The sequence below is a fragment of the Haliaeetus albicilla genome, chromosome Z (genome assembly GCF_947461875.1).
Source record: "Haliaeetus albicilla chromosome Z, bHalAlb1.1, whole genome shotgun sequence".
Lineage (NCBI taxonomy): Eukaryota > Metazoa > Chordata > Aves > Accipitriformes > Accipitridae > Haliaeetus > Haliaeetus albicilla.
Genome location: NC_091516.1, coordinates 39,397,929 through 39,419,522, shown reverse-complemented (window position 1 = coordinate 39,419,522; position 21,594 = coordinate 39,397,929). Strand labels below are relative to the sequence as shown.

General features: G+C 40.1%; 1 protein-coding gene across 4 annotated transcripts in view; it reads left to right on the top strand.

The window, feature by feature from the left end:
- Positions 1–21,594, top strand: part of MEGF10 (multiple EGF like domains 10) — a 112,042-nt gene that overhangs the window by 71,131 nt on the left and 19,317 nt on the right. For all 4 annotated transcript variants that reach the window (XM_069777303.1, XM_069777302.1, XM_069777301.1 and 1 more), the window contains 5 exons: positions 961–1,124; positions 3,562–3,664; positions 13,406–13,552; positions 15,783–15,917; positions 16,289–16,417. In XM_069777303.1, coding sequence (XP_069633404.1) covers positions 961–1,124; positions 3,562–3,664; positions 13,406–13,552; positions 15,783–15,917; positions 16,289–16,417 — 678 coding nt within the window. The remainder of the gene's footprint in view (positions 1–960; positions 1,125–3,561; positions 3,665–13,405; positions 13,553–15,782; positions 15,918–16,288; positions 16,418–21,594) is intronic.

Genomic DNA, 21,594 nt, shown 5'->3' with positions numbered 1-21,594 from the left:
TGGAAAGTCACTTGAGACAAAGTGTCTCAATTTTCTAGCTAGAATAGTATAACATTTTTTCCTGAAATGACCCCTAAATTCAAAGTTATCAATCCAGGGCACGAGGCAGCTTCATTTCTATACATGTGTTTTGCATAGGCTATTGATTAAGCTTGGTGCAGAATTATTTTTCCCTTCGCTTACTGTAAACAAGGTACAAAATTAGAAACTTGGCTTGTGTCATTGCTGATGATAACGTATGACTGGCTCATGCCATTTCTCTTGTATCCAATAGGTGATCACATTTTTAAAAATCTATTTACATTTCTGTCTATCCAGTGCACAGTCTACGAATCATTGCTATCAGGCATAATCAGTTGTGAATGCTGCATTTTAGAACCATTTTCCCTTACATTCTTTTTTGTATTTGAAGAGAAGCACAAAAATAATCTAAAAGGTCTTCTGCGTATCCTTGGAGAAATCTGATTTATACACTACTTTTATGTTTTCACTGGTTTTTTTCTGTCTAAGATTTCTGTTAAAACCGTATTGCAGAACTCTCTGTATTGAACACTGGTGGAAGAATTATGAAAGCAGCAGCTTAAGTCTAGGGAAAATATTCTTTATTTCTTATATTCAGGCTATGCCTTAAAACTTTCAGTATAGTTTAGTCCTTCTCAATGAAATTTCAAGGTGTCCCTGTTTTCATTTCAGATTTCCCATCAATTGCTTTTGTATGTTGGCATGGCACCCATCTGCAAATGTGTGCTGTGCACAGATGTTACAAGGTGCCCTTGAGCACCTTTGTTCAAACCCCAACAAGTCCTCAGCTGAAATTGCTGATACTAGCCTGTAGTTAACGTTAGCCCGGTATTGTGCATCTCTGAGAGATGCCACATGGTAGGCGGAGGGAAACATGTCCTCAGAGAGGAATGAGGGAAAACCTGATTAATTTGTCACTTTAATTCTTATACTTGGCAGGTTGGCATGGTGTAGATTGCTCAATAAATTGTCCCAGCGGTACCTGGGGACTTGGCTGTAACTTAACTTGCCAGTGTCTTAACGGAGGGGCTTGCAATGCTCTGGATGGAACCTGTACCTGTGCCCCAGGCTGGAGAGGAGAAAAATGCGAACTCCCTTGCCAGGTAGTTTAATAATTTCACTGATTTTTGCACTGTAGGATAATACTGGGCAGGAGGACACTCCTGACATTCTTCTGACTTCATGGGGATAAGTCCCTAAGGAACACTGCACCTGATAGCCCATATGCGACTGGGTTCAAGATCAGGAACATGCACCAACAATTCTTCTGGAAGAACTCTGCTGTGCAGCACACCAAAGAACACAAAAAATGACTACACAAAATGAAGATGCACAGATGAACACTTTTTCTGCTTTCATACTTTAAAGTTGGACCTCAAACTTTTCATCAGCTCCTTTAGAATTTCTTGAAAAACACAGATATATTACAATATAATGGTGAAGGAATCACCTGAACTGAACATAAACCTTGTAGATTCCCCTCCCATATCACATTCAAGCTTCTGTCAGTTTGGACTAGCTCTACTGAGCAATAACATGATAGGAATAGCTGAACTACAAAGTAAGACTGGAAACCATGCCTCTGTTTTGAATGAAAATTTGTTCTGTTGAATTGCTCTTGGAATACTCAGAAGTGATTTTTGGGCGTTGTTTTTGCTTTTAAGATGAGGCATAGCATACACTGATATAGTGAGTAAAGTGGCAAACAAATTCTAAAATTTTCTGGAAAGCTGATTAGAGTACCATCTGTGCACGTTTATGCAGTGCATGTCCATCAGAAGACTAATTTTTCTTTTTTCTAAAGAAGCTTTATTTATCACTTAGTGTCTGGTTCTGAAGGATGATGAGATCTCCCAAGCTCCATTAGCTCTTCCAAAACTGGCTTATTAAAAAAGATAGGTATTGCTTCATGGCATTTGCTTCACTGTTCCAAATATAGCAAAATAATGCTTAAAAGCATTTCTACATCAGATAATTTAGCATGCCCATGCTCATTGTCTTGCTCTTGCTCTCTCTGTGTCAAATGATGTCCACAAGCATTTACATGTTTAAAAGGCATGTTCTGCCTCAAAATTCCAGAGCAGGAGAATAAACAGAAAACTAATGCAAATATGTCCAGTGTTGTCTGATTTTCTTCTTGTTTGAGCAGAGAGTTTATTTAAATCAATCTATTTCAATTTGTTTAAATAACTTCAGAAAATTAATATCACTGCCCAGGTTGTTGCTCAATATTTGACTGAAATTTGGACTCCAGTCCAAAAGGACCACTTTTCAACAACATATTCGAGGACTTCCTTTCTTTCCAAATCTGATTATATGCAAAGGAAATTCTTAATCTTTTCTTTTTTTTCATATAAAAATGTATTGTTGAAATGAGCAAAAGGCTCCTTATACACGAGTAATGTAAGATTTTGTTCTACTTTAGACTTGAAAGACTGGGTATTGAATAGCTAAATTCTGTGGAACTCAGTAGAAATGTAGGCATGAACATCAAAGAACAGCAGATGAATTTTCATATAGGTTTTATTCTGATTTTTAGTGTGACTGAGAACAATTTTTAGCCTCAAATTTAAATGATTGGGTTTTAAATCTGACATGCTTTTTCCTTTTTTGCCTTTTGTGTGGGTAACCCCACAGCCAAAACCTGACCTTTTTCATTGTTTTTTAATTTGGTTTGTAAAGATTTTGCACTTTTCAGTTCCACAGATTGATTTTTGTATGGAATTACCCCCAAATGTATGTGCCACCTTCTACGGAAGAAGCAGAAAAGGCAAATTCAAATGTTTAGAAGTAGCTCCATGAAAATCAGCTGTGCCCTTTTGGCACAGCTGAATACACCAAGAGGAATGTTCAACTTGTAACTTTATTTTCTCTTGTTGGTTCAAAAAATGTTGCATAGTGAAATAATAATTTTGTTTTGTGTACTGTCTCATAGCCAAAGAGCTTCTCTTTTTAACATAGTATATGCTGTAGTGCAGAGGGAAGGATTTTTAATCAAGAGAGTGATACGGTTTGCATTGTTTTTGCAATAAACTTCACACTGAAGATGTATTTTAATATAATGTTTTACTATTCTTTTTTAGAAATTGTGGCTCTGTGTGGTATCCTTTTTGACCAATACATAAAGACCTCAGGATCTGAGACAGAAAGGAGACTGAATTGCTTTCCCATCAAGGGACTCGCAGGTCTTGGAGTAGGAACTCAGCTGTTAGGGAAATTAGAGGGACAGTACAAGAAAGCCTTCACTGCAGCCTCTGATAGTGTAGGTTACTGTGTTCTGAAACACCATCTCCAGCTCCATTAATCTGGGATTTTTCAAGGGAATGTAATTAATTCTTTATCATCCCCTCTTAAATGAAAGACTGAAAAAGTAGGACCCTAAAATGTTACAAAAGACAGAAGCTTTTTATATTAAGAAAGCAGATTACGGATTCAGGAGAGATCTGTGGTTGCTTTTTGAGGCAGGACTGACCAGAACTTGTTCTCTTCTAACTACCAGTTGTCGTCATCTCTGGGTTGGTTTTTTTTTTGTTGCCACAGGACGGCACGTATGGTATGGATTGCGCTGAACGCTGTGACTGCAGCCACGCAGACGGCTGTCATCCCACCACGGGTTACTGTCGCTGTCTGCCGGGATGGTCAGGTACAAAAGAGACTGTTGTGAAGGTCAATGAGAGTTTCCACTATGGTGGGACTTGGTCTTGCCTTTCGGTTTTGTGGGTAGAGGAGGAGTATGTGGGGTTGGAAGGAGAAAAGGGCCAATTCTGTGGCTGCTGTTTCCCTTCTGTGATTCACAAGTGTGGAAACTTTGTTGAGCATGGGATCTGCAGAAAACTGGGAATAGAAGGGGAAATCTTAAAACTTGGGTGCCTCCTCAGTATGATTCCTTATGAAACTGGTGAATAGCTGTAAATATTCAAGGCTGTGCTGGCAGCTTTGATAGGTAAAGCATCGCATCCAGGAACTCAAAAAGCTTTGCTCAGGTAGCCAAAAAGAGGATAAATTGTGCAGAAGCTGTGCTGCCATTTCTCAAACTTTTGCGAAAATTACGTTTCTCTGCACATACATAGTTCTGTGTGAAAATTGTTGCACTTTTTTCAGAGTTTCTCCAGCATTTCCATGTTTTCAAGAACTATATATTTAATTATTCATCAAAATTTGTGTTTGGCACTGTTGTTGTACTCTCTCGTTTGTGGAAAGCAAGTTTTTTTGAAAATATGACAAAACTATGCAGAAGGGCAAGCTATCATGAAATGTTCCCTTTTTCTCTAGGAAGTAGTTTTAGTTCTCACATAGATTTTTAAGTTCCAAATTTTGGGAAAACTTGGGAAGACTCTTCCATCTTCAGTAAGGATTAATTAATTGACACTATAAATTTGCCCCTCTTGGAGTGTTCTGGGCTTTGTGTCTCACTGTGATACTGTAGTTTTGTGAGGGTCAGGTTTCATGTTACCTGTCTGTATGGACTCCTTCCATTTAATAATGGGAAGTCAGCATGAAAAACACACCTTAAATGAACAAAGCATGTTTCAGCTGTGAAATGGAGATATTTTTTTTTGTGATTTCAGGTAGAACCTAGTATTATTTATTATCCACTCATTTGTAAGTTAATATTTTCCCTAACTGACAGCCAGGTTCATGATATAACTGTTTTCTTTTTTCTCTGGTGCTTTCAGACATAGTAGATGGAGGTGAGCAGACAGTCTGCAGCAAGTAATTTATTTGACAAGCTTAGCAAATCATTGTGCTCACAAAAGTTTGTGTAGCACTTATGACTTCCTCAAATAGAGTCTTTACTGAGTTTTTTCCAAAACTTTGATTTATATATGCCTTTTTTTTGGTAGCTCTGTAGATGGATCACAGGCATTTTGTTCAAAGTACCTAACGCTCTGTGTCTACAGTTCAGGTTGACTAGTTGCAGTTGATTACAGCTTACCTGGTGTTTTTTCTACTTTCTGTTCTAATAAACATGACTTTTATTATTATTGGGGGGGTGGGGGGGTGTAGGAAGAGGAAATCTGTAGTGTATACAGAACCCATTTATTATTTGTGCAATTTGTCTGTATATTAAGCTTCTGCTAAGTTCTTTGAGAACGCCTGTCTCACTGTTGTGTCTTCCCGTTGTCACCCTTTTTGCTGTGAAGGAGAAAGGCTTCCAGAGCCAGCACTCACCTAACTGAGCCAGGAGTTTGTGGGTTTTATTTTCTTGCCACAAACTGCAGTGTGACTTACCATCACCCACTCAGATACCACTGGGAAATGACTACCACAAGAGTGCAAAAATAATTAAAGTTATTTGAGCAAATTATGAAAAAATACTATTAGCCTTATGCCATCTATTGCTGTTTTGTGAGACACTACTTTGTGTTTATTTTGTTATGTTGTTAATGGCCTTTGATGACTGTTCTTACTTTCAGGTAGTTTCAAGTAATTTTGTGTGTGTGTGTTTGGACACACTTTCTCAAACTTATATTTGGATCTGCTCAAAATATGATTTCTTAAATTAATAAATGTATTAAGCAAAGAATACCCACATTAAAAACATGTGAACAGTTGCTGATCTTGAGCAACCATGGTGTAGGCAGTTAGAGCCGTTCACAAGTTCCAGATGTACTCAAAATACATATTGTGAGTTTTCTAAAACTGAGACAAATCATCAGAGACCAAAAGTATGTTAATGAATGAAGCCAGATTAAAATAGATAGTTTTGAAAGGCCATACTAAAAATCCAGCAACTTTTTGTAACAGGTTATAAAAATTACCTAGCCAGTGTGGTATAACTGACCTGGGATGTGACAAAGGTTTCAAGCATAGCACAAACCCTGACTGTGCTTGAACCAAGGTATTGAAAAGGAGACAATATTTTTGCTTCAAGTGAAATCTTATTTTGTCTTCATATTTAGAAGGAAAAAGATTTCACTAGAAGGAGACTTCATGTGCAATTATAGATAAAACTGAGTATCCATGCATGGATGACGTTAATGGCATTTACACAACAGTGTGTGTAACAAACTAGTTTCAACATGTTGGTGATGTCTAGACACACAATTTGACATAAACGGCATAGTTTGCTTTATACCCAGTGTCTGGAAAAATCCTCCTCCCACACTTCACATGTCAGAGAAATACCCATGAGGAATCTGGTCTTTGTGTAGATACTTATATTTAGAATGATCAAAAAAAGGAGAGAATACTTTAGAAACAGGTTCTCAAATAGCTGTACTGTAATGTTACATTGCAGAGATAGCATTAGATTGTAGGATTAAGAAGAGAGGTTGTATACATATTTATATGCATAATAGGTGGAGAAGCAGATGGAGGATTTGTGAAAATATAGGAAGGTACTAAAATGCAACAAATTATGTTAGAATAGCTTAGATTTTTCCTGTTACATTTGTTAAAGTAACCATCAGACTTACGAGGGTTTGGTAGTTAGTGTTACCTACCAAAAAAAACAAAGAGAAAGAGAAACTGATTTTTGGATCAGTCTAATACTTATCTAACCCAAATGAAGGATTTACTTGTTTAAAAACCAATGGGTAGGTAGTGTTAAAAAATAAGTACATTTGAAGAAGCTTAAAAAGGTGAGTTTGTGAGTCTTTTTTCTTTTTCAACAAGAATAAATTGATGAATCCAAGGTGAACTTCCCCAAATGTTTTGATGCCACCAAAATTATATAAAGTTTCTGAAAAGATATTTTAAATGCAATGTTTTTCTCAGCCCTGTGAACAGAGCAGTTGTCTACGCTTTCCCCAGGGAATTTCATTAGAGGGAATAGTTTATATAACTTTGCAGAAATAAATGAAGGGTGGAAGAATTTTCCCTTGCCGGGTAACACAGTTGTACCATAATGCTGGGGAACAGGAAACATGCTGCATGTTGAGGGGGGGTCACTGGCCCGACGGGTGCTGGGGGAGCTCTGAGCTGCTGAAGGGGGCACAACTGCTATTCTCGTGTATGAAAGGGCAGCCTAGCTAACATGCTACCCTTTAGTTTAGTCTTAAGATAGAGCTGCAGCTGAGCACAGGGTCAACAACAAGATGCTATATGGTTTAGGTTTTTTAAGTAGTTTTTTCTCTATTTTTTTAACATGCCCAATGTATTATCTTTTGCTCCTTACATCCTAGTTATGAACGAGAGTGTGAGTTCAGTTATTGACTATTGCGTTGTCATGAGCTGTTATAAAAGTCAAGAAATAATTAAGATTGGTTTTAATTAGGTTCTGTTTTAATTTAGGGTTTCTGTTTTTAATTTAGGTTCTGTTGCCTAGGACGACACTTACATTTTTCATCCTAAACAAAACTGACTTTGTTTATAGGACACCTGTTAGAAATTGTGCCCTCCCTGTAGTTTACACCAAGTGCTCCCTGTACAGCAGCTTAATTCTGCTTAGAAAAGCAAGAGTTAAGGGTGATGTTTTTGTCCTGGTAATCTGACCATTCCATCATGTTCCAGGAGCCACATGACAGGATGGCACAAATGAGAAACATTTGCCCACACAGAGGATAATGTCTGCCCAAACACTCTCATCCCTTGACATTTTCACTGTATCTTATAAATAACTTTTCTTCCTTTGGAGGGAGCGCAATAGCTAGACAATGGAGAAGAGTAAGAACCATTAAAATAAAAAGTGGAAGAAAGACACAGAAAATGCACTCCCCCAATAGGGAACGATAAGTAATTCTCCTAACAATTTATACCAAAACTTTAAGCTAATTTCCATTAAAAGCCACCTCTACCAATTCTCTCAATGACCACAATCCAGCAAGCACCACCGTAACTGTTAATTTCATCCCTTAATCTTATCTGTTCTGCAAGCAGCTGTCAAAATACAGTTTTTCCAAATTGCCTAAAAGATTAGAGAATTCATATTCTCGCAAACTGAGATTTCGCATTAAAGCATTGTAAAAAGGGCAAGGGTTATTGTCCAGACAGTTTATTTATTACTGTATTACAGTGATGTGGGTGTTACTGGTAACACATTACTATTGTGCTTTCTTGGGTGCAGTTCTGCCGGACCTTTCTGTTTGTGAAGAAATGTCATGTCATACTGATACGACATTTGTTATTTTTAAAATCAATTTAAAGGTTGTGCAGTGCCAAGGATTGTGAAATACCACTAGTCTGCTAGCTGTACCAAAACAATAGCATTGGTTTATGGAAAAGACAGATGCAGTAATATCAGCCTACATTTTACCAGCGTGCATAGTATTCATCCATATGCGACAGCAGATAGGGAGCTGGTGACTTTTTGCTGTGCCGGACACCTGCTGACACTAGTCAGATTGCCCATCACCAGACGTATTGTTTCTGTGAGGAAGTGCTGTGTCTTTCCATGTGCTCCTGACGTTATTTCTAAGAGGCACATTTGTTGCTGGATTATAACAGGGAGGACTGTCATCTGACACCCACCCCACTGATGCAAATAACCAGGTCCCCTGGGAAGCATGAACTAGAACTCTCCCTTGCTCCTTAGCTTTTAATGCGTGCATATTTTTTACCCCTCCTACATAGAAGAAAAATACTTTTATAAAGGAGTACTGTCATGGGTCTCCCTTACCTTAAGACTGAGAAATGAGCTGCTGCTGGAACAGCATGTGTGATGCTGGTGCCCCATTGCACCCAAGCCAAGAACCTCTTGCAAGAAACATGAGTTTCCCTCAACCTTGGCCAATTTCCCCTGGGCTCCTGAAGCACAAGGTCCCATCGTGATGAATAGCCAGTGAGCCGCAAAGTGAAATTGTATGTGGCCACTGTGTCATGATAAACAGCATATTTACTTTCCAAACTTAGGGAGATGAATCCTTCAATAAGATGTCTGGCCTACCCTGTGTCTGGACTTCACTGTGTCTTTATCTCTATTTCCTATGGATTGTGGTGGGTCTTTACGTGGAAGAAATACGACTCTTTTAGAAGAACTTTAAATCAGTAGATTAAATGCATTTATTTTCTACCTATCAAGAAGGTAAGAAAAGGAGAAATACTATTTTCTTATGACTAAAAAAAATGAAAAGAAGAGCACCATTGGAGTGGATAACAGTATGTAGCAACAGTACGGCCTTCAGAAAGATACTGGGGATATCTCAGAAGTGATTCTTCCACTAAAATTTGCAGATACTGATGTTTGCCTTCAAACTCTGGTACAGCACTGGTTTTGTTGACAAGCTTTTGTAGCTGGCTTCCTACCAAAACTTGCGGCTGCAAATTCTTCTGCTGCTGCAGTGAAGAAGCAGCAGCCTGAACTTCTAGAGAAAAATCTTTGATCCTTTCATTAGCTCCTTAATTTGAGACACTTTTATTTAGTCTTCTGGCTATCTTCAACTAGGGAGCAAGGTACTTCCCTTAAAGACAGTGAGAGTACTTCTAAATAGTGCCTATGAAGTTTTTCACCACTTCCCTGTGCTGTTTCTCCCCTTTCTTTGGGCTGCTTATCCAGCATTTGACAGAGAAGAAGGGAAGCAATTCTCACCATCAGAAGTCTCAGCTTCCTTGAACAGAAGTGATCTAGTGTTTTTTTTCTCTTAAATATGAAGGGTGAGATCTTGGACCATAATGGATATGTATCATTAGCTTTAATGACATCAAGATTTCCACAGGTTTTGAGGGATTCATCATTTTCTTGTTTAGGCTGTTGTATATGCAGTTTAGCTCTGACATATGGGAAGTACACCAATATACAAATAGGTTTTAATTCTGAGAGACTATACTGGAAAGTTCCATGTGTTGTGAAGATAAATTGTATAGCAAATACATGTTCTTTATGAAAAAAATTATTTTTAATGTTTGGATGGCTTTGTATCAGACTAATGGAAACATAATAAGCTGGAAAATAGCACTTAGTCCAATAATAAATTTGCCTGGGAAGATTGTTAGAAATAATTGATAGATTTTTTTCCCCTTCGAGTGCTAAAAGAAATTAGCTCTCCATTGATCTGACTTGGATGGATCATTGAGTCTCAACTTAAAAATATAGCATAGGGAGTATGTAAACACTCTGCTAGCATGGGCGGAAACACTGGTATCCCTAAAGAAGTATTTACTTCATTCATGCAATTACGAATGCTGGGGGAATGCTGATTTAGATGTGAGGCCCCCAGCATAAAGCACTGGGCATTAAATGCATGAGCATTTCTTCAGAGCAGCTTAGCTGAAGTTTATCATGACCATTCAGCTATTGCCTAGCAACTTGTGAAGGCCATCAAAGAGCTCTTTGTCCCTAGCTCTGGCAAAAACATTTCCTCACAGATATCCTTATCAGTATTAAAATCAACATGAAAACTTATCAGAAACAACTTTATTGCATAAGAGACTAATACTTACTTGAAATTGTGGCAATCATAAGCCAGTACACTGTTGATACCATTGTTGTAAAAGCTAAGCCTAATCTTGCTTTGTAAGTTCTAGTAAAAATGTTTCTTTTTCCTCACTAATTTCTAGCTTTTCTATAAAAGCATAGCTTGCTTTGCTGAAATTTCATATAAAGCATCAGAGTCTGGAAAATTCTTATTTTTCAATCCTTTTAATATTTCTAATCTATTCCTTCTCAAAAATACATGTATTTGATTTATACAGCTGTAAGATGTGAAAATCAGTTTCTCATTTTTAAGTGACTTGTGATCTTATCTAAATAACAGTGAATGAGTGAGATTTAAAGCTTTTTATAAGTAGAGATGCAATATGTCACAAAATGAATTTGTATTCTGCTTTACTACATTCATTGTTGACACACACAGGAGTGAAATTGATTTTGCTTATGATCAATGGTGAATATAATAAAATTCCTTTTATAGTGAAACAGAAGTACTATTCAGCACTTTTTCAGTATATTATATTGTCATAATTGTTATTCAGTGATATTTAGGATACACTGTTTCTTTGCTAAGTAGAGGGGTATCATTCTTCACCTGACTACCTCTTCATAGGGGGTGAAAGTGGGAAAGGAAAGGTCATTTTTCCAGTTTCTGTAATGCATAATTTTCCCTGTTATGTACTGGGGGAACTTTTTCCTTTTTCATTTTTAATGGTAGTTGTTGGCACTTTTAAGTATTGTGGCTCTATGCAGCATGGGGCCCATTATCTTTTCTATCCCAATGTGCCCAGTATCACCCTTTGACACTATGCTGTCATAAAGCATCCTCTGTGCACAGATCAAGACGATATAATTGAGCCTGGTGTTATTGTATGTCACTGGTCTGCATAATCTCTGATAATGCACTATGGTAACTCTTGGCAACCACTGACTTGTTAATAGTGACCATTGTATACTGAACACCACTGAAACCCATCAAGACTCTGTGAAAAATGTCTTTTCTTTAGCAGGGTTCACTGAGTGTATGATATGACAGATAACACTCACGTGAACAGAATGCCAGACTTAATTCTGAAATGCTCTGCATGTGTCTGCTTACGCTTTCACAGACTTACAAACCCGAGTTTGCAAATTTGGGAACCTCAAGCAGAGCAATCTTATGTGTCTGAAATAAGTGGTCTTGTTTCTAAAAAAATGCTGTGATCTCATCCTGCTCATGTGCATCAGCATCTCTCAAAACCAAACCATTCTTTTTTATCTATTTATCCACAAATCAGGAGTTAATGAAAAAGTTCACCCAGGCTACTGAGAAGCAAGTCTACACTGCCTCTCAAATGTAGATGAAGATAGAGGAATGACATTGCCTATGCAGGCAAAAATGGAAAAGTAATGATATAAGAAACCTTTTAATTTTCTTTACAATAAATTTGTTTTAGGTCAGTATTAACTAGTGATCATTGTACAGTTAGGGCTTTTAGGTGGCGTGTGTACTGTCTGCTGCTGATTAGCCTCTGGATTCTAAAAGGCAAATGTTTTCGCTCTTGCTGGTGTTGGTGCAATCCGTTGAGCCACATATTTGATTATTCCATCTGTTGATTGTCTTGCAGAGAAACAAACAATTTGAGAGTATGGAGCTTCACCTTTCCTCTATTTAGAGAGTTAGTCTTTGGATATAGGCAGCTTTACATGGCACATGCTGTGGGGGTTGAGGAATCACCTCTGAGTCTGTTCTATCAGTAAACAGTGTAATTATTCTTCAGTATTGTTATGAACAGTAGGTTTTGCTCTTCAAAGTTAAAAGATCTTTTTCTTGTCACATGTGAAACTGTTTTGCTTTTTTAGGACTCTGGCAGGCAGTGAACCTGTGGCATATTTTGCTGGAAATACTTACAAAGCAAGACATGCTTGTGGTTGGATTCAATCCACTTTTTCCCTTAGCGAAGGGCTTCATTCAGTAGAGGCGCTACAATAATACTTAATTGTTAATGCAAAGTACTGTAGACACAATATGGTCTGAGTTCCACAGTGGTGCCTGCTGGCATTTAACATGCAGCATGCTTTTAAAAAGCAGATAGTGGAAGAAACAAACAGGAAAGTTATATTTAATATTGCTGCATTGCAAAGACAAAAACCATCGCATGATTGGATTATTATAATTAATGGTTTGTATTATGATTTATGTATAGGGGTTCAGGTTGTGGCCATTTTATAATGAATTTTGTGCCAAAAATAGTTAGACAAAGCACTGACTGACCAGCATCCTTAACACTGTTGCAGCTAAGCATTTTGGAATGCTCACATGGTGTGTTTGGAAACCCTTTGTGTGTGCTACATTTTTCCATTTGGTATGAGGCTGAGAACTAATCAGCTCACCACTAATTAGAAATCATTCTGTGTCCTGCACCCCATTATTACACAAAATTATGTCAGACCTTAAGAATTTTTACATTCAGAAGGAAAAGTTTCTGCAATACCTTTTGTCATGCATCTCCCTAACATAAAATTTGAAAATAAGCTTTTACTGTTTTGAAACAGCCATTATGGAGGAAGCAAAAGCAATTATTTTGCTGCAGTTGAATTACTTTCTACTTTTGATTCTTTTTATTGATACCAGTGGTGAAAGTGAGAGGAATAAAAGAACTCTTAAAATTTTTATATTTATAAAGGTCTTGGAAAATTATGGAAATCTTTATACTATTGAGAGGTTTGCATTCATCTCTGTAGCTCTTAAAGTATTGGTGGGCAGAAAGCCTGGAGGTAGCATCCCGTGGAGCTCTTATATGGCATGTAAAACTGCAGAAGTGCTTTCCTGTTACACAACTCAGGATCAGCCCTTATGTACATCTCATCAAAACTGGAATACGAAAGAAATTCACTGTTCTGGGGGAAGGCAGGAGCGGAGATGCAAATTTACCTTGTTCTTGTTCTATTTTCCTGATGTTAGTAATATGTATTCATAAATGGGTTTTGTAAGCTGTGTTTTAAAAATGAGTCCTCTGAGGACCAAAGTTTTAAACTAACTACACATAAGAGTTCTTTACAAAGGCTGACAGTTTCATTTATTTATGGTTGCAGGCATTCACTGTGACAGTGTGTGTGCTGAGGGACAGTGGGGTCCAAATTGCTCATTGTCTTGTTACTGCAAAAATGGAGCATCCTGCTCTCCGGATGATGGAATCTGTGAGTGTGCACCAGGATACAGAGGCACCACTTGTCAGAGAAGTAAGGACAAAATAAATGCTTTAAAATCTCTGTTTCTCCCTCCCTTACTTGGAGTACATGTCATATAATACTATAATGCTTTGTTAATTATAGTATGAAGTACTATGAAACAGTCCCTGATTGGACATTTTGTCAAAATGTATGAATATACATGAATAAGTGTTATCTGAAATTAACAAATGTTTCCAACTAGTAGTGCTCTTCTTGTTATGGTACAATTTTATTCACTGTCTGTGCCATAATGTCATTATACACAGGACTTTCTAAGAAACAAATTTAGTAGGGGATTCCATTCTAAAAGCAAGCATTTCCAAATGTGATTGAATGATGAACATTAATTTTGTAATAGGTATTTTGGTAGGTAAATAAAACATGCATGAGTTTCAGAAGCTAGAAACCTTAGCTTCCTATTGAATTTGGTAGGAATCATTGGCTTAGTTATTGCTTTTTTTAACACTTAGTTTGAAGCAGCAAAGAAAGGCCAGTGGGATCAGGCCTCACAGTAAGCAGAAGGTATGATAGGTACCCATAGTTGCATTTGAAAAATTTGTCTCTGTAAAATTTAGATGTTACAAGATGAGAGATACAGATGAACTGAGGCAAATCGTACCAGAAACAGAGAGGCAAAAGTAAGATGATGTGCAAAATATCTACCCTCCCAAGAAGATTTGTCACAGTCTGCCAGCAGTCTAGCTGTTTTCAGTTTGAATTGTTGAAACTGTGAGGTAAAGGTGTTCAGAGAAGAGAAACGTGAGTCCTCTGCACTTGGGAGGGTAGCCTTGTTTTCAGAGGAGGTCTCCCAGAAACAGGGTCAAGAAGCAGGTGGGGTAAGGCCAAGCAGAGATGCTCTAGGTCCTCCAAGAGGCTTAAAAGGCAGGAGATGACATGAAATGATTACTAGAAGGTAGAAGGAGAACCAGAGGATGATGCAGTCCTAACAGTCCAGGAATGGCAAGATTTCAAGCTGAAGAATGTGATTGCCTATGGCACTATTAAATCCCACCTTAGTGTGGCATTAATATTCCTTAAGCATTTCTAAGTGCAGTAATTATTCTCACTATCTAATCTCTAAAGGCCTTGCAGTTAATCAGTTAATCCAAAGGCAGACTTAAGTGTAACACTACATGTAAAAATGTTCCTTGTGTTTTGGAACTGTGCCTATAACCTGGACAAGAGGCTTCCAGTCCAGTGGCTCTCAGAGCCCCTCTCTGATGCGCAGTCTGGAGGCTGGGAAGACAAAGGTCATATGAATAATTTGGATTCCAGTCAGAAGTGCCTTTTCGGTAAACAGGAAGACCTTTTGGCACTGTTTCACTTGGAAAAGTTAATCTCTCTAGAGAGATCTGGCCACATAACTTGTATCAAGTGTGTAATTAAAAGACTGAATCTTGAATGAAAATAAAATATTGAAAAGATTCCAAGTTAGTTTTTGCCAGTGCTAATTGCCTCTGTGCAACAGGTATTTCTTTTGATGTATTACCTAATATTGCAATTTATCAGGAATAAATGCCAAAAAGGGTTAGAACAACAAAGGAGATTTTATGTGAGTCTTTTTTATTATTATTATTCACTTTTGTTTTTCTTTTTTTAAAGAAACTAGTGACTTTAGCATAAGAATCAAGTGGATGACTCTGTATTCCTGTCTCAGGTTCTCTAAAAGTTAGGTGATGCATAGCTGTCTGCACTGTGTAATGAATACAGTGAGTATCTAAATCAAAGGATGACTGGAAAACATTTTTATGTTTTTTCTCAGTGAAAGAATGGCTATTTGTATTCCAAGTTAGGAAACACATAAGAAGTCAAGGTCTAAGATGATCCTACTCATCTACAAATAAAACTATACACTGTATTTTTTTAAATTACTTTTCTTCAAATATGCTTTAAAAGATGTTCATGTTGTAGAGGACATATAATGTATTGCCAAATATGTATCATATGTAAAGTATATATGTATTTCAAACATAACCCAAGTACAGTGTGGCCTGACAAGTAATAGAATGTCAACTAAGTCATCACTAACTGGAATATAGTAAACCCTTGAGGAAGATGAGCAAATCTCCTTTCATGAGTGTAAAGCATTGAATTCTATGAATAATAACAGCTACCATTGCAACTCTTGTGTATTTAGGAAGCAGAGCTAATTCAAAGTCAGGAACAAGTGCACTGAAGAGTAGTCCATGGCTATATGGAAAGTGCAGGAAGCAATGACTGTTTGTTCTTTTGATTCCAGTTTGTTCCCCTGGGTTTTATGGCCACCGCTGCAGCCAGACATGCCCCCAGTGTGTACACAGCAGTGGTCCCTGCCACCATATTACTGGCTTATGTGACTGCTTACCTGGATTTACAGGAGCCCTCTGTAATGAAGGTACAGGTTGTAATAAAGATTCTATGGGATGCAGAGACCAAGCACTGTAATAATTTTCATTCCATCTCTTGGAAACTATAAAACCAAAAATCATTTCTGTTGTAGTATGTGCAGTTTATAAATTAGGAATCTTAAGCAGATTTAAGCTGTTTGAACATTTGATCTTGAAGTATGAAACCCACTGTATTCTTATTTGTATTATTTGTATAATGAGTATGTATAATGGGCTTACCAGAATTTATGCCTTACTTTAACATTATACTAAGCAATACATTTCTTGATCCAAATATTAGTTGCTTTCTCCTGAAATAAAGAAAATACAATCTTGTTCTGATTATTAAGGAGCTCTAATTCTAACAACTTTTTCTCAGTGTGTCCTAGTGGCAGATTTGGCAAGAACTGCATTGGAATATGCACCTGCACCAATAATGGAACATGTAATCCTATTGATAGATCCTGTCAGTGTTACCCGGGCTGGATTGGTAGTGACTGCTCTCAGCGTAAGTATCAGCTTTTCTTCCTTTATTTTTAAAACAATGAATCAGGGTTTGGCTATTTAAATTCTCTACTTTTTGGTAAAGAAACACTCTCTAAGTCAGAATTCAGGACTTCATGGTATATAAAGATGAGATCCTAAACTTTTCTGCATTTCATTGGCACTATCAGAAACACATTTATACTATGATTTTTCTAATAAGTGGGCTGGAGCATATGACAAGAGGGAACAATTTTCAGTCTTCCACTGTCCAAAGAGTTGTAGAGAAGCTGGATCAGACTTGTTTCAGAAGTGCACCGTTAAAAGACAAGAGGCAATGCTCACAGGTTGCAACAAGGGTGACTTTAACTAGATACAAGAAAAAACATCCTTACGGTGAGAGTGGTCAAGCACAGCAACTGCACAGGGAGGCTCTGAAGTCTCTAGTCTGGAAGAGGTTGTGAAATTATCATCACTGAAGATCCTTTGAGCAGGATGTTGGACTAGTTGATGCTAGAGCACCTAAATCTTCCAACAGGAAAAAGTCTGTGACTTGATGAATCTTGCATTGCAGAGAGGGTTCTTGACCTACTGTTTACTCATCTGTAATTATTTAGTCTTATCACAGAAGTGTTGTGAACATCCCAGGTCTTGTATAGTCAGGATAGTCTTATGAATTACAGAGGTGTTATTTTGCAAATAAGGAGCTGAGGCACTGAAATACAGGGTGTTTTTTCTTATTACTGTTGCATAGAAAGCTACTAGCAAGGCTCAGAACAGAGCCAAGATTTTCTCAGATACAAGTTAGTGCTCTGGCTGCAAGACCATCCTTACTCTTGTTAAACATTTGAGCATTTTGTTAAGAAATTTTTCACTATGACTTGTTTTAAGTGTTTATAACTTTCTGATGGATTTTTCTCTTTCTTTCTTTTATAGATGTCTCACAGATACACTTTTTTAGTGTCTTTCTACCTCACTCAATAAGTATTGTCTTGGTATGGTAAACTCAGTGCAGACTTTGTTGCTGACTTAAAAAGCAGAAGGGCTAGGCCCTAATTTTATTATGTTTCATCGAGTTATTTTATTAAATAATTAGGGATTCTCCAGATGCCTTGCTGGGTTTATGCAAATTACTGGTGACAGGAAAGAAATATCTGAAGCAAAACTCACGAGAAGCATATCCAATTCCATAAGGTACCAAAATCACAGAATGGTTTGGAGTGGAAGGGACCTTAAAGATCATCTAGTTCCACGCCCCCTGCCATGTGCAGGGACACCTTCCACTAGACCAGGTTGCTCAAAGTCCCATCCAACCTGGCCCTGAACACTTCCAGGGATGGGGCATCCACAGCCTCTCTGGACAACCTGTTCCAGTGCCTCACCACCCTCACAGTCAAGAACTTCTTCCTTACATCTAACCAAATCTACCCTCTTTCAGTTTAAAGTCATTACCTCTTGTCCTATCACTATACGCTCTTGTAAAAAGTCCCCCCCCAGCTTTCTTGTAGGCCCCCTTTAAGGACTGGAACGCTGCTGTAAGGTGTCCCTGGAGCCTTCTCTACTCCAGGCTGAACAACTCCAACTCAATCTGTCCGCATAGATGTGCTCCAGCCCTCTGGTCATCTTCATGGCCCTCCTCTGGACTCACTCCAACAGGTCCATGTCTTTTTTGTGTTGGGGGCCCCAGAGCTGAACGCAGTACTCCAGGTGGGGTCTCATGAGAGCAGAGCAGAGGGGGAGAGTCACCTCCCTCAACCTGCTGGTCATGCTTCTTTTGATGCAGCCCAGGATACAGTTGGCTTTCTGCGCTGCAAGCGCACATTGCCGGGTCACGTGGAGCTTCTCGTCAACCAACACCCCCAAGTCCTTTTCCGTAGGGCTGCTTTCAATCCACTCATTGCCCAGCCTGTATTTGTGCTTGGGATTGTCCCAACACATGTGCAAGGCCTTGCACTTGGCCTTGATGAACTCCGTGAAGTTCTCATGGGCCCACCTCTCAAGCCTGTTAAGGTCCCTCTGGATGGCATCCCTTCCCTCCAGTATGTTGACTGCACCGCACAGCTTGGTGTTGTTGGCAGACTTGCTGAGGTTGCACTTGATCCCACTGTCCATGTTGCCGACAAAGATGTTAAACAGTGCTGGTCCCAATACCAAACCCTGAGGAACGCGCCTCAGTCTGGACATCCAGCCGTTGACAGCAATGCTTTGAGTGCGACATTCCAGCCAATTCTTATGCACTGAGTGGCCCATCCGTCAAATCCATGTCTCTCCAATTTAGAGACAAGGGTGTTGTTCAGGACAGTGTCAAATGCTTTGCACAGGTCTGGGTAGATGACGTCTGTTGCTCTTCCCTTATCCACCAACACTGTAACCCCACTGTAGAAGGCCACCAAATTTGTCAGGCATGATTTGCCCTTAGTGAAGCCTTGTTGGTTGTCACCTGTCACCTCCTTATTTTCCTTGTGCCTTAGCATAGTTTCCAGGAGGATCTGCTCCGTGATCTTGCCTGGCACAGAGGTGAGACTGACCAGTCTGTAGGTCCCTGGGTCTTCCTTTTTTCCTCATTTTAAGAATGGGGGTTATGTTTCCCCTTTTCCAGTCAGTGGCAACTTCCCTGGACTGCCACGACTTCTCAAATATGATGGATAGTGGCTTAGCCATTTCATCTGCCCATTCCCTCAGGACTCACAGATGGACCCCATCAGGTCCTATGGACTTGTATAACTTCAGGTTCCTTAGATGGTCTCAAACCTGATCTCCTACGGTGGGCAGTTCTTCATTCTCCCAGTCCATACCTTTGCGTTCTGCGGCTTGGGTGGTGTGGCTGGAGCACTTGCCAGTGAAGACTGAGCAAAAAAAGTCATTGAGTACCTCAGCCTTCTCCATATTCCAGGTAACCAGGTCTCCCATTTCCTTCCAGAGAGGGCCCACATTTTCCCTGGTCTTCCTTTTATCACTGACGTACCTATAGAAGCTTTTCTTGTTGCCCTTGACATCCCTGGGCAGATTTAATTCTATCAAGGCTTTAGCTTTCCTAACCTGATCCCTGGCTGCCCAGACAATTTCTCTGTTTATTCCTCCCAGGTTACCTGTCCTTGTTTCCACCCTCTGTGGGCTTCCTTTTTGTGTTTGAGTTTGTCCAGGAGCTCCTCGTTCATCTGCGCAGGCCTCCTGGCATTTTTGCCTGACTTCCACTTTGTTGGGATGCATCACTCCTGAGCTTGGAGGAGGTGATCCTTGAATATTAACCATCTTTCTGGGGCCTCTCTTCCCTCCGGGGCTTTATCCCATGGTACTCTACCAAGCAGATCCCTGAAGAGGCCAAAATCTGCTCTCCTGAAGACCAGGGTAGGGAGCTTGCTGTGTGCTCTCTTCACTGCCCTAAGGATCTTGAACTCCAGCATTTCATGGTCACTGCAGCCAAGGCTGCCTTTGAGCTTCACATTCCCACCAGCCCCTCCTTGTTGGTGAGCACAAGGTCCGGCACAGCACCTCTCCTCGTTGGCTACTCCATCACTTGGAGAAAGAAGTTGTCATCAATGCATTCCAGGATTGCTTATGTCCTGCAGTGTTGTCGCTCCAACAGTTATCGGGGTGGTTGAAGTCCCCAGTGAAGACCATGGCTTGTGAACCTGAGGCTGCTTCTATCTGTCTGTAGAGGGCCTCATCTGCTTGGACTTCCTGGTCAGGTGGCCTGTAGCAGACCTGCACTGTAATGTCACCTGTCCCTGCCTTCCCTTTAATCCTGACTCATAAGCTCATAAGGTCTCGGTCAGTTCTTCATCCATCCCCAGGCAGACCTCTGTGCTCTCCAGCTGGTCATTGACATAGAGGGTGACACCCCCTCCTTGTGTCCCCTGCCTGTCCTTCCTAAAGAGCCTGTATCCTTCCATTCCAACACTCCAGTCACAGGAGCCATCCCACCATATCTCCATGATGCCGATAAGATCACAGCCCTGCAGGCATGTGCATGTCTCTAAGTCCTCTTGTTTATTCCCCATGCTATGTGTGCTTGCCCAGAGGCATTTAAGTTGGGCCCCAGTGAAGCTGACTTACTGGCTGGAGTGGCTGGAACTCTTTTGTGCTGCTCCTTAGGTGCCATCCTGCTGACCTGTGATCCCTCTGCAGGCTCTGGGCATCTATTGCTGACACTAGCATTAAACTGGTAGGATTGGGATGGATTGGGGTTTCCCTCCCTTAGCAACTTATTTTAAAGCCCTCTTTGCCAGCTTGGCAAGCCTATGACCAAAGATGCTCTTCCCCTTCTCTGACAGATGCACCCCATCAGCTCCCAGTAGACCAGGTTTCTCAAAGCAAGTCCCATGGTCTAAGTAGCTGAACCTCTGGCTGTGGCACCAGTCCCATAACCATTTGCTGATTCACCAGATTTGACTGGCCCTTTCAAACCCCTTCCCTTTGATGGGAGGATTGATGAAAAAACTGCCTGTGCTCCGGAGTCCCTTACTGCTGCTCCCAGGGCTCTGTAATCCTTCATATTCCTCAGACTGCAGATAATAGTCGGTGGACTGTATGAGGCTTGGTAGTTTCTCGATGACGTCCCCAACACAAGGCGCCAGTAAGGAGTGCAACTCTCTAGAGAGTGTGTCAGGTAGGCAAATGGGTACCTCTGTACCTCTCAGAAGAGAGTCACCTACTACTATCACCTGTTACCTCTTCATAGTTGCGCTGGTTGTTACACAGGGAGCGGATCAGGCTGCCTTACTCAGCTGCAGCATCTCTCCTGATATGACAGGTCTTCCCTCTTTAGTCTGCAGAGTAGTGAAGCGGTTCTGCAAGAGCAGCTCAGGCTTCAGGGGAAGTCTCTTCCTCCTGCAGGTCCTTGCTGTTGCAAGCTTCCATTCTTCTGCATTATTGGCTCCCCTCCCTTCTGTGTGTGCCAGTAGGGGAGGTTTTGCCTGTTTGGCCGTGGGCTGTGGGTCCACTGCAGACTGCGCTTGGAACCCGCTACCTAACCCATTCTCAGCCTCCCTGATATTACGCAGCCTTCTCACTGCCTCCTGCAGCTCAGCCACCTGCTGCAGGAGGTCCTCCACCTTTTGCAGGCAGGTCTGCTGCCTGTCCCTGCCCCAGGAAAAAGGTCCAGGCACTGCCTGCTGTCTGCGGTCTGCACTGCAGCCTCTCCCTTCAGCAGCTCCGTCTGGGTGGAGGCACTGGCCACCGCTGGGATGGATGGTGCAGACC